The following is a 13291-nucleotide window of genomic DNA, read 5'->3' as shown; positions in this document are numbered from 1 at the left end:
AAAATAAACTCCTTTGGGGTTGTGCATTCTGAGGTCAAGTGGCCTGTAAAGCATCACCATACAATTGTTGTACTGTATTAGTCTATTTTCATGCTGCTGATAAAGCCATACCCAAGACTAGGAAGAAAAAGAGATTGAATAGACTTACAATTCCACGTGGCTGCGGAGACCTCACAATCATGGCAAAGGCAAGGAGGAGCTAGTCACATTTTAATGGATGGTGGCAGGCATGAGAGAGACAGCTTGTTCAGGAAATTAGCCCATTTTTAAAACCATCAGATCTTCTGGAACTTATTCACTATCAGGAGAACAGCATGGGTAACATGCCCCCCGCTCATGATTCAGTTAACCCCATCAGGTTTCTCCCATGTCATATGGGAATTGTGGGAGCTACAGTTCAAGATGAGATTTGGGAGGGGACGCAGCCAAGCTATGTAATTGTAACATTGCAAGTTTTCAAACAATTAGAATGCTTAGTAACATACTCTGAAAATGTACGTAATTTTCTTTAGCTGTTATTTAATTCCTTAATGCGGTGATTTAGAGCAGATATCTCAACAGTTGTTTCTTTCTCTCCTCGATATAATGTCAGTTCACAAGGTATTTTAGGGAACTTAGGCCTAGAGATATTTTAATCATCTAAATAATTATTTTACTAGAAATATGTAAAAATAATGGCTTACGGCAATTTCTAGATAATAAATGCTACAGGAGTTTTTAAAATATGATTCTTTAAAATAGTGAAATATCGTTAACTGAACACATGCTAGTACTGTTTTCAACAATGCTCTTATGACTTTTATACAATTTGAATGAAAATTTAAATATAATAGTGACATGATTAAAAGTAATATGTGGTTGAATTGTCAATTTGGAATGGAGGGAATATTAATATTTCTCTTTGTGTGAAACCATCATCATAGCCCAGAAAATTAGACCAGATACAATTATGGCTGCACATAATAACAGGGTTTTCACATATTTTGACAGATTTGTCATTGAGTTCAGATAAATAACAATTCAGTGAAAAAATAAATTATTCTAATTGATTTGATGTTTGTTTGTATTCACTTTACTAAGTTGATGAATCATATTGCTTAGAGGGGTAGACATCACTGAATCAATTTATGTATTTTCAAAAATGAATTAATAAATTGGAAATTAAACTTACATTTTTACATATAGAGACAGAGGACTGGAGAGCAATATTTTCATTTTCAGAGCATGGCTTTTTTAATGTGTATATTAAAACAAACACACATTATTTACAATTTTTCCCTTTAGAGAGAAGTAACTCATTAGGCAAGTATAAAAATGAGGCTTCTTATGTTAAGGAAAAAGGGAGGCAAACTCTACTGAAGGCCTATTAGTTATTAGACAAAAATTAAAATATAGAGCATCCAACCTCACAGGCTGTGTGTGTGTGTGTGTGTGTGTGTGTGTGTGTGTTTGCATATATAGAGACATATATGTTCCTACAAAGGACATATTTAATTAAATACATCGAAATAATTATTTTAAACTTATGCATGTTCTTTTGTTTCACAGTAGTTGAATTGAAATATAGCTGTCCACGCTTTTAAGTCTCTTACTTTCAGGAGCAAAATATTTCTCAATAATGTACGCACTAATGGCTGCAATTTGACCGCCTCCTAATTTGGACAGATCATACTGTGATAAACAAGAGGCAAAATAGACATTACAGACATTAACATAATACTTGCTGTCAAAATTATCAGAGACCAATGACTAGAATTGTTCTGATCTTAAAGTTTTTTTTCTACAAAGTGAAAGATCGGAGTTTTATATGAATATTTTCTTAAGCAATGACATTTTTGTTGCAGTAAATGTCATGATCATATCTCTCTGTCTCTCTCTCTCTTTTTTATAGTTCGTGTGTTGACCAAAAAACATTGAATATATTGATTTTAACTTCATTATCTCAAGAGTATATTACTCTCTATGGCTTAAGTGGTGGATATCCCATAATGCTTTAAAAAAAACAGTGTTTTAATCATTATGGAACTCAATTGAGAATACTGTCAAAATTAAAATTACAGTGTACACTGGTGGAATACTTAGTTTCCATTTCATAACAGAAATGGATACCTTCCTTTAGTGCTGTGCTGGTTTTCTACACATGCCAATTTGAATAGGTGCTTTTCAAAACTTGTCCTTCTAGAAAGTTAGTTACATTTTAGACAGAGAGAACAGAGAGACCATAATGAGAGTTTAGATGCTGGATTAGGAAAACTGGCCTGGCTTGGTGGGTCAGGCCTGTAATCCCAGCACTTTGGGAGGCAGAGGAGAGTGGATCACCTGAGGTCAGGAGCTCAAGACCAGCCTGACCAATATGACAAAACCCCGTCTCTACTAAAAATACAAAACTTAGCTAGGTGCAGTGGCAGGTGCCTGTAATCCCAGCTACTCGGGAGGCTGAGGCAGGAGTATCGCTCGAATCTGGAAGGTGGAGGTTGCAGTAAGCTGAGATTGCACCATTGCACTCCAGCCTGAGAGACGGAGCAAGACTCCATCTCAAAAAACAAAAAATTACCTAAAACTTTACTCTTGAGTCCTGTCATTTAAAACGACATTTAAAAATACAAATTCAGCTTAATTAATTTCCCAGTGGCATTTTATCTCAGAACACACATTATCCTTTTAAACAACGACAAGGAAGCCAATACACCAAACATGCTTCTGTCTTTGATTATGAAATAAAAGCCACTCTTTTGCATCTTCCAGGAAACATAGCCATGATATTTTTGCAAAGAAAACTATTAATATCATTTCATCTCATCTTCTGTCTGACCAAAGTCGGGATTGCCCAGATTATTTAATATGCTAGTTTTGGGTTGTGGTTTTTTGTTTGTTTGTTTCATATTTCTTTATGAGGGCTGCCAAGACTAAGTGCCACCAATTGAGTGGCTTCACAGAAATTTTTTTTTTAAGAGAAAATTTTGCTCTTGTTGCTCAAGCTGGAGTGCTATGGCGCAACCTCAGCTCACTGCAACCTCCACCTCCCGGGTTCAAGCCACCTCCTCCCTCAGCCTCCAGAGTAGCTAGTATTACAGGTTCCCGCCGCCACACCCAGCTAATTTTTGTGTTTTTAGTAGAGATGGGCTTTCATCATGTTGGCCAGACTGGTTTGGAACTTCTGACCTCACATGATCCACCAGCCTCGACCTCCCAAAGTGCTGGGATTATAGGCGGGAGCCACCACCCCTGGCCTAAGTAGAAATGTATGTTCTCACAGTTCCATATGCTGAACTTTTAAGCTCAAAGGGTCACCAGGGTGAGACTCTCTTCCAGGGCTCTCTCCATGGCTGGCAGATGTGGTCCTCCCTCAGGATGTGCCTGTGTCTTTATCTCCTTTTCTTAGAAGGATACCAGTTATATTGGATTAGGACCCACCCATACTACCTCAACTAACCTCAATTATGTCTTCAAGGACCCTCCCTCTCTCTCCTTACAGTTGCATTTCCAAGTCCTGAGGGTTAGGACTTCAACATGTAAATTTGTGAGGGACACAGTCTAGCCCATAACAGTCTTACTTGAAAAAAAATCATGAGAACTGCTCTGATTGGGAGTTACACAGTGAACTAAGTGTGGTTTCTGAATATCTTTGCACAAATAAAATTGTGTGTATAACAACAAAGATAGGTGTCACTTTACATCACAGCATTTGTGTTATGAACGACAGTGAGAGCCACAGTTCTTTCAGGCTTCATGTGCTCCCTAGGAGTGAACTGTGAAATGCAAAAAGCCATGGACGCTTTTATGAGTAGCAGATAATGTTGAGCTCTTTAACAGAGTAGCACTGTTGGCAACCTCCAGGGCCATGAAGCACTTTCTCCTGATAGATGGCTTTGGGTAATGGTGATGAGAGCCATGCCAGGTGACTCCTCACTGTGTTTCCTTTTCTGACCTGTACAGTCAGTATTAACTTTGTTGTCTTAATGTTTCTAAAACAATTTCAAATATCATAGACAGAAAGGTGAAAAATGAAAAAAAAAAAAAAGATATGAATTTCAGGGCTTTGTCAAATTTACTTTAGGGCCTTATCTTAGAAAGAAGCAGTGTATACAGGTAAATTCAGAAGCTTCACCCATATCCAATTCCACTGGCACCCCTCCTAGAGGAAGCCAGTATTTTGAAGTGGGAGTTGTATGGGTCATGGTTATGCATGTTGTATAATTATTTCTCAGTCAGTCATTTACATACACACATTTTATAGATAGCATATTTCTTATTTTTATATAATTATATTTATCTGTAAATATATATTTTTAGTAATCTGCTATGTTAAGACTTATTTATGTGGGTATATGTATATCTAGTTTGTTAATTTTAATGCTGTATGAAGCTAATTCTTTTTCATGGAATCTTCAATTCTTTTTTTAAAACTCCAAGTTACTAGTTTGGATCCAAAATTTACCATGAGAAATAGTGCTGGAATACACATTTTCACCAAGTAAATAATACTTGTGCACAAGTGCTAGGATTTATAGAAATATAATTAAACCTTCAATTTACTGGCTATTACCAAATAAATCTCCAAAGTGATTCTACTACTTTCTACTTCTACTAATATCACATGAAAGTTTCTATTTTCCTGTTTAAGTACAATATTGTAAATACTAACAACAATACATATTACTTTTTTTTTCAGTTACTGATTTTTTATAGACAAAGTTCATTTAAGTATGATGCAGTTAATAGCATATGCACCTGAAATTGTTTTTGTACATTATTGTCTTATTTTTATCACAAAATATATCTGTTGCTATAGTCATTTGGAATTCGTTGTCCACTTTGCAAACAATAATACCTGTGTATTGTACACGTAGACTCCAGTGTAATCAAAAGCTAAACCTAGTATGCAATTTTAGGTGCTAACTCATCTCTGAACATTTTTGTTTTTCTGCTTCACTTAGGTTCTTCTGGGCAAAGTCCTCTGCTAGTAGTTTTAAGTGGGAATCATACTGAACAATCAAATTTTACGAGCAGGAGTAATCAGTTATATCTCCGCTGGTCCACTGACCATGCCACCAGTAAGAAAGGATTCAAGATTCGCTATGCAGGTAAGTAAATGAGGTTTAGATTTTACATGAAATTATTTTAAAACAGGTGATCTTTATTGAATAAAACAATTTAAATAGAGATTTACAATATAATCCTAATTCTTAAAGATTAATAATTAATTCAATAGAAATAATATGATGGGGAATTATTCTGAATGATCCCTCTAAACTACATTAGGAAATTTGTTGCTTAATATTTAAAATTTTATTTTTAAAATTACAAACTATTGAAATTCATAGCAGTTTGTAATTGTATAATTAGAAAGAAATTGTATAATTAGAAAGAAATTGTATTGTAAAAGAAAGTAAAGACACTTTCCAAAAGATAAACTAATATAATCAAAATTAATTTTAAAATATGTTTAAATGATAAGGAAACAAACAGGAAAAGATAATTATATTTCTATTAATTGCAGAAGTGATGATAGTATCTTATTAATAGTTACGTCTTTGTATCTATCTGCAAGCCTCTTTATATATGATTCACACCACATATATGTGCACATATATATTTGTACAAATAAGCATTTACATAAAAAACATATGTTTAATATGTATATTTCCTTATCAAAATGTAAATTATTTTGTCCTTTATATACTTTAATCATTCTCTGCTAGCAGTGATTTATATTAATGAAATCAATAACAAATTGATCGAATCAGTCAATACATTTATTAAACATTAAATCTCATATGTAATCATCAATATGATCTGTCCCACACCATTGTTTAAACTGTCCTACAGAAGCAGTAGGCAGACTCCTAATTCCTAAGCACATTTCAGTTACTAAGCAGAAAATCTAAACTTTTCTCAAAATCTCAGTCAGCATTACCCTTGACAACTCTCTAGTTATGTTTTCCTGTGAAAGATGCTCATTGTGTATGGGAAGTGGACAGTGTGTATTGACGCAGGATCGTTTATTACTGTGTTGGTTTTTTATGTCTTTAGGGACTAGGAGCATGCAAAGGGAAAATTTGCTCTCTCTGGTTAGTAGACATCGTAACGTGGTAAAAAGCATCAAGATTTTGAAAGGCCCTTGATGTGTGGACAACAGGCATGAAATTCAGACATTCTTACTCTGGAAAGTTTAATAAAATATATTCAGACCTTTGTTACAAAGACATCAGTTGCAGTGATGGAATTTATATTTAGCAAATTCCTTGTTCCAAAAAGCAGATAGACTCTTAAAATTGTTTGAATTTTTCCAATGTGCAAACATGGTCAGCACAGAGAAAATAATGATAAACATAATTTAGGTTGTTTTATGCACACAAAAATTCTTAGTAGCCCAGTGATATGATTAAACCTTCGGTTGTGAGAACAGTGATCTCTATGTCTTTCAAAAGGTATTTTCATTTGTTGTCATACAACAACAAGAGTCTCATCATTAAACTGTATTGGGAGAAGAAGACTATACAATTTTATGTTGTCTCAGTGGGGAGAGAGGGAGCGAAGAGGGAAAGAAGAAGAGAGAGAGAGAGAGACGTGTTGTATGTGAATATAAAAAGTTTCTTATCTCTCTATCTTACAGCTTTTTACTTGGAATTGGTGACTCAGTGATATCTGCTAGCTCATCACCAGTAATTTTTGAGCACTGACTAAACAAAAGTATCCCTAAATTATTAAGATGTGGGCAGGGAAACTCTAGCCCATAATACAGTCACATGACCACACATTGCATCTCCAACATGTATTTGCCGTATGCACGTAAACTCTCAATCATTCAGGCATAAAAGCGATATAATGGATCACCATAATTGAAATCTGAGTTAAGAAAAGACAAAGAAATGCGTGTTGAACAATGACTCTGGGTAATTCCATAAACTGTGCAGGCTGAGTTAACAGTGTCCCTTTGGTGCTATGAGAAGCAAATGTAAGCTTCCATATTGTGAGGGTCAGAAATACAGACTGGTTTGGCATTCACCCCGAAATTCCAGGATATCTGCCTCTCCCAGTCTTCTTTCCCCCTGGATACCCATTTGACTTTTCATTCTGTACCCTGGGTTTTCCAAGGCTCCACCAGCAGAGTGGAGACTGGGCCCTGCCCCTCTGAATTCCTCTTAGAGTAGCCAGGCGTGGAGCCGGCCCGGCCAGTGCTCCAGTCGCTTTCTGTTCTGTGCGATGATTTCTCCTGTGGAGCCCTTCATGCCTTATTCTAGGTGAGTTAGGAAAGAACAAGTATTTTGAGAGCCTTGCAATAGAAGAAACACAGTAAAAGAAAATGAACTCTTAGTGGAATCTGTAGAGTTAGATGATTATCCTGCAAATTCCAAAATTACATCCCTTAACAGATGCAGCTGTGTCATGAGGCACAGGTGACATCCAACAAACCTCACAGTCTCACTACCTCCTGCAGACTTTATTTAACTTATCTATGACTCTGGAAAGGAGTCTAAAGTCTGAATGTTCTGTTTTTTAATTACCTTTTTTTTTTTTTTTTTAAATTAGCACAGTGCTTTTAAGTCATTTGTATTTAGGGTGCCTGACTGTACTCGTACTTTGTCTAAACAAAGTATTTTGGTTCATTCAAAACTGAGAAGCATTTGATCTAGAAAATGGTGTGGCCAAAGGAGCCGTGAGTCAAGAGATTGTTATGATAGTGGATTTTCACTTAAGAAAAATTAGCCCGTTAAAAAAATGAAATGGTATTTCCGAGGCTCACCCAGCTGAGAATAGTGTCTGGGGATGCTTCTCACAGGGACATGGCTGGCAACTGAGGCCAGACACGTTGATGTTGCTTCTGGGCACCACTATAACAGAGAACCTTTAGAAAGTTTCTTCTGAGTATATTTCCAAGGAAAGGGACAACATTAAGCACTCAGACCTGCACGTGTGTGCTTTTGTATGGAAGCCCCACAGGGGAGTGGGAGATGTAAAAACCCTTCTTTAAAAAGAAACCAAGAGTTTCCAGTTCTTCACGACTTTCTCTGTTGCATTGTTTAAATTCATCTGAAGTGAGTTCCTAGGATTTTATGCAGGAGTGACCTTGCCTCATGAGGATGAAGCAAGTTTCTTTGTCTAAATGTGTAAATAAGATGCAGGGACTTTTAGCCATGGAAATGTGACATTCTGTATGAGTAATATTATTATTTTAACAAATGCCTGTCTCTAGTTTAAAAAAGTCTCCTTACAAAAGGGAATGATTAAAGCTATTGTGAGATTGTTATTGACTCAAGAGAATGCATTTTCTTCGAAGTTTTCATTCAAATCCCATATATTAAAAGAGAAGGTTAATATCCACCTCATTGTACAGTCTACAAGTTTCACTTAACAGTGACACGAAAAAGTTAATGGCCTTCATTAAGAAAATGTTATATATTTCTACTTTCTCCATTTTAATAATTCTTAAAAACATTGAGAATACTTTTGTTGCAAATATGATGACTTGTACGTACCCTTTTACTTTTATCCTTGTGATATATGTGCTTATTTAGCTAGGTAACCTGCTTTAGAGAGGTCAGTGAGGTCATTCAGAATGATCCTTGTAGACCAAGCTTGTCCAATCCACGGCCCTCGGGCTGCATATGGCCCAAGATGACTAGAATGCAGCTCAACACAAATTCATAAACTTTCTTAAAACATTGTAAGATTTTTCTGCAGTTTCTTTTATAGCTTTTCAACTATGATTAGTGTTCATATGTTTTATGTGTGGCCCAAGACAATTCTTCTTCTTCCATTGTGGCCCAGAGAAGCCAAAAGATTGGGTCCCCCTCATGTTTCTCAAAATACCATAGGCAGGATCCTGGCTTCACATGGGCTCACAGCTGCAGGTGATCTCAACTTCAGAGTAAGAGACTTGTCTCTTGACTCTCGAGTTTTGCAGTGGTCTTTGGAACAAACTTACATACGGGTGCTCACTTCCTACTGTTTGGAAAACAGAAGTAGTTCATTTATATCCTCTCTCCAAGGCAACGGCACCAGTCATTTGTTTGTTTGTTTACTTACTTGTGTGTGTTTCTGTCTGTCCACAGCACCTTACTGCAGTTTGACCCACCCGCTGAAGAATGGGGGAATTCTAAACAGGACTGCAGGAGCAGTTGGAAGTAAAGTGCATTATTTTTGCAAGCCTGGATACAGAATGATTGGCCACAGCAATGCAACCTGTAGACGTAACCCTCTCGGCATGTACCAGTGGGACTCTCTCACACCACTCTGCCAGGGTAAGAAACTCATTTTCATCCCCAGCCTTGTTTTCTGTATATTGCTCTCATTTTAATCCTCTCTGAATATAAATGAAGCAGTAACTAAGGATAAAAGGTAAGGAGATATTGAATGTTGGTTTATAACAGTAAGAATTGAACTTTCCACTGGCCATGCGAACTTTCCTGACATTTAGCTGTATACCCTAAATTCGGAGAAAGGTTGGACATTCTCTAGATCCTGGGTGGAGTTATTCTTTCTTCTTTTAATGTGGCCATTTTATTTTTATTTATTTATTTTTATTATACTTTAAGTTCTGGGGTACATGTGCAGAACGTGTAGGTTTGTTACGTAGGTGTACCCATGCCATGGTGGTTTGCTGCAGCCATCACCTTGTCATTTACATTAGATGTGTCTCCTAATGCTATCCCTCACCTAGCCTCCACCCCCGACAGACCCCAGTGTGTGATGTTCCCCTCCCTGTGTCCATGTGTTGTCATTGATCAACTCCCACTTATGAGTGAAAACATGTGGTATTTGGTTTTCTGTTCTCGTGTCAGTTTGCTGAGAATGATGGTTTCCAGCTTCGTCCATGTACCTGCAAAGGACATGAACTCATTCTTTTTTACGGCTGCATAGTATACTGTGGTGTATATATGCCACATTTTCTTTATCCAGTCTGGCATTGTTGAGCGTTTGGGTTGGCTCCAAGTCTTTGCTGTTGTGAATAGTGCTGCCGTAAACATATGGGTCAAGCTCTTCTAACACTTCTACTTCTTCTTGAAGTTAAAAAAAAATGTGTCATCTGATTAAGATTCAAAATAATTTTTCTTGACCACTGCATTAAATTTAAAACATTAATTTCTGAAAAACTCATTCTCCGTGTTTTAGTTTAAAAACTTATAGTTTGAGCCATAAGCTTTGTATTTTTGTTGTTGTTGTTGTTATTTAAATCTAGGGCTTGTTGAAGTTGATTTCAATATTTCATGCCTTTTTTTGCATTTTATCTATCACATGCATAAAAACCACGTTTTCAAATAAGGCATTTTAATTTTAATTGAAAGCTTTGAAGTCATGAAATTTTCATAGTTTTGTCTTATCAAGGTTTATATTCATAATGAAATATATTAGTCTTTGAAAGCTAATTATGATTTATGAGTGTAAGCTCATATTGGATCTCTGTTTTCTCATTTTCGTTAGATATTTGATTTTCTGGTATTGCTTTGTGAGACAGTATTAGATTCTTATCACACTTATTGTAGGTGTCTTTGACTCTAAGAAGTTGATCAGACATTTAGCCTGTTATTTATGTTTTGCCTCTAAAAATTTGTCTTTAATGTAAAATAAACATAGAGATAGATTCAAGCAGCTTACTTCATTAAGAATGATTGGAATGATGATTTTTTTTTCTTTAAAAGAATAGTTTTTATTTTAGCAGACGATATATTTCTCTTTTGCTTTACATGTTCTATGACTCTATAGAATTTGTGGGAAATTGCTCAGGGTGTCTCTTCTTTGTGTTGAACATGACTGAGAGGCAATGGCATTGTGGATGTGAGATGAGAGAGTGTTTATAGAATAGAGTCACAGAATCTATTGCTGAAGAGACCCAACTCCAGCTCAGAGAACACCCTGTGGTCTCTGCCCCACTGGCACTGGAAACAGAACGCTAATGCCAAAGTCACAACCCAAACAGCAGCCTGGACACAGGAAAGGGGTTCCATGGAATGGGCAGAAACTCCTGAAGTCATTTTCTGTCCTCTAGAGGCAGAGTCAAATTAGAGCCTAAAGGGAATGTACTCTCCAGGTGGAAGCACAAAAAGGTACGGAAAGGGACCTTCACGTCCCAAAGGGACTCAGGTGGCGCCAAGCACACGCCAGTTCATCTCTCTGATCCATAAACAAGGAGTTCTGGAAACTGTTTACGAGGTGAAAACTTGGCTTGCTCTTTCAATGAATGGTTGAGGAGGATTAAAGGATGTCAAATATATGGCTTTTGGATAAGTCTTGAGTTTCTTCTTCTCGCATGGCCTCCCCCAGCAGAACTATTTAGTACTAAGTTAAATGATTCAGAAATACCAATAGTGCACACTGCAGATGAGGCTTTCTGACATCTTTGCAGTTTTCGCGAAAGAATCTGTACATAGTCAGGGTGTCTCTTGTTTGTGTTGAACATGATGGAGAGGCAATGGCTTTGTGGATGTGGGATGCTAGAATGTACACCATGTTTTAGAAGAAGAATTGGAGTATCTTCCTTCAGATTTGTTCTTGGCAATAAATAACTTAGATGATTTTGTTCTCAAATTATAAAACATTTAAGAAGGATCATCCTTCTAAAACAGACCTGCGACTTTCTACATGTCCTGTTAACCTTTCTGTTAACCCAAAATCAATATGATTTTGTTTTTTCTTCATACATTTTGATTTTTGAAACTTGGCGGGATCTTAAAAATAATCTAGTTGAACTACTTACTTTTATGTATTTGAAACTGAAACATATAAAAGGTAAGGGATTTAATACTCATATAAAAATGTTGGTCTAGAATCCAGTCTTTCTGAGAGCCTGACCAGTGTTAAAGTGGAATTGTTTCCTGCTAGAAGAAATTATACTTAAAGTAGAATCTTGCAAATACCAATTCTGAAAGAATCTATATTTTAAGCATTTAAATTCATTTCTTGTGCAAGAGTTCTTTTAGTCACCTTTTAGATATTTACAATTTGTGTAAAATAGCATTTTAATTATAATATAAAAGTATTTCCATTATAATAGACTGTAATGCTTAAGACAAAAGGAAAAATACAGCAAAAAGTAGGATTTTTGAACATTAAGTTGTGTGGTACAATTAAATAGGCATTTTTATCATTTTAAAAACAAAATTAAACCTTTAAAATACAGAGTAAAAACGGTTATCTGGATAGATAAAGGCCATTGAGAAGGAATTATAAAAGTTTTAAATAGCATAAGGTTGTACAACAGATACTGGCAATTTATACCCCAACAGTCTTTTGCTTATCCTTAAGGAATTATTAAAGTTGATTTAACTGAATTTAATGTAAAATACAAATGTGTGGTTTTTGCAGTATACAATAAAGGGAGATTTTATTTGTTTAGTGTTAATTACACACTTTCCTTTTGTTACGTTTATAATGTAGATTTTTTTTTTAGATGGAGTTTTGCTCTTGTTGCCCAGGCTGGAGTGCAATGGCACGATCTCAGCTCACTGCAACCTCCGCCTCCTGGGTTCAAGCAATTCTCCTGCCTCAGCCTCCCAAGTAGCTGGGATTACAGGCACCCACCTCCATAACCAGCTAATTTTTTGTATTTAGTAGAAATGGGGTTTCACCATGTTGCTCAGGCTGGTCTCAAACTCCTGACCTCAGGTGATCCACCCACTTCACCTCCCAAAGTGCTGGGCTTACAGGTGTGTGCCACTGTGCCTGTCCCTAGAAGGTACATACTTCCCTAAGTTGTAGAAACACTTTGGCCTCAAATGACACAGTTGGAAAGAGACTTTGTGGGTTTGCAGCTGCTTTTCTTCAGCGAATTGCGTGTGGAGTGTTGTGGATTATACTGGGAGCCTTCTTCCATCTACTCATAGATGCGTTGAGCAGTTGTGTACGTTGGCCCATGAGGAAACAACAACAACAATAAGACTTGTTTCCTTCCAAGGCATTCAAAGTCTAACAATGAAAAAGAGAATTATAGGCTGAATACTGTGGCTGACACCTGTAATCGCAGCAACTTTGAGAGGCCAAGGTGGGTGGTGGATTGCTTGAACACAGAAGTTCAAGCCAGCCTGGGCAATAGGGTAAAACCCTATCTTTAGAAGAAATACAAACATTAGCCAGGTGTGGTGGTATGCACCTGTAGACCTAGCTATCTGGGAGGCTGAGGTGGGAGGATGACTTGAGCCCAGGAGGCAGAGGCTGCAGTGAGCCGAGATCGTGCCACTGCACTCCAGCCTGGGAGACAGAATGAGACAAACAATATATATATATATACACATACACACACACACACACACACACATATACACACATATATATATTTTATATATATATATAT

The 13291-nt window shown here is 36.6% G+C and overlaps 1 protein-coding gene across 3 annotated transcripts in view; it reads left to right on the top strand.

Annotated features, from left to right (window-relative positions):
• Positions 1 to 13291, top strand: part of CSMD1 (CUB and Sushi multiple domains 1) — a 2101842-nt gene that overhangs the window by 1883260 nt on the left and 205291 nt on the right. For all 3 annotated transcript variants that reach the window (XM_032260320.1, XM_032260321.1, XM_032260322.1), the window contains 2 exons: positions 4938 to 5084; positions 9057 to 9245. In XM_032260320.1, coding sequence (XP_032116211.1) covers positions 4938 to 5084; positions 9057 to 9245 — 336 coding nt within the window. The remainder of the gene's footprint in view (positions 1 to 4937; positions 5085 to 9056; positions 9246 to 13291) is intronic.

Source organism: Sapajus apella, unplaced genomic scaffold, assembly GCF_009761245.1.
Source record: "Sapajus apella isolate SASKATOON/1434 unplaced genomic scaffold, GSC_monkey_1.0 scaffold116, whole genome shotgun sequence".
NCBI lineage: Eukaryota > Metazoa > Chordata > Mammalia > Primates > Cebidae > Sapajus > Sapajus apella.
This window is presented reverse-complemented; position numbering and strand designations above follow the sequence as displayed.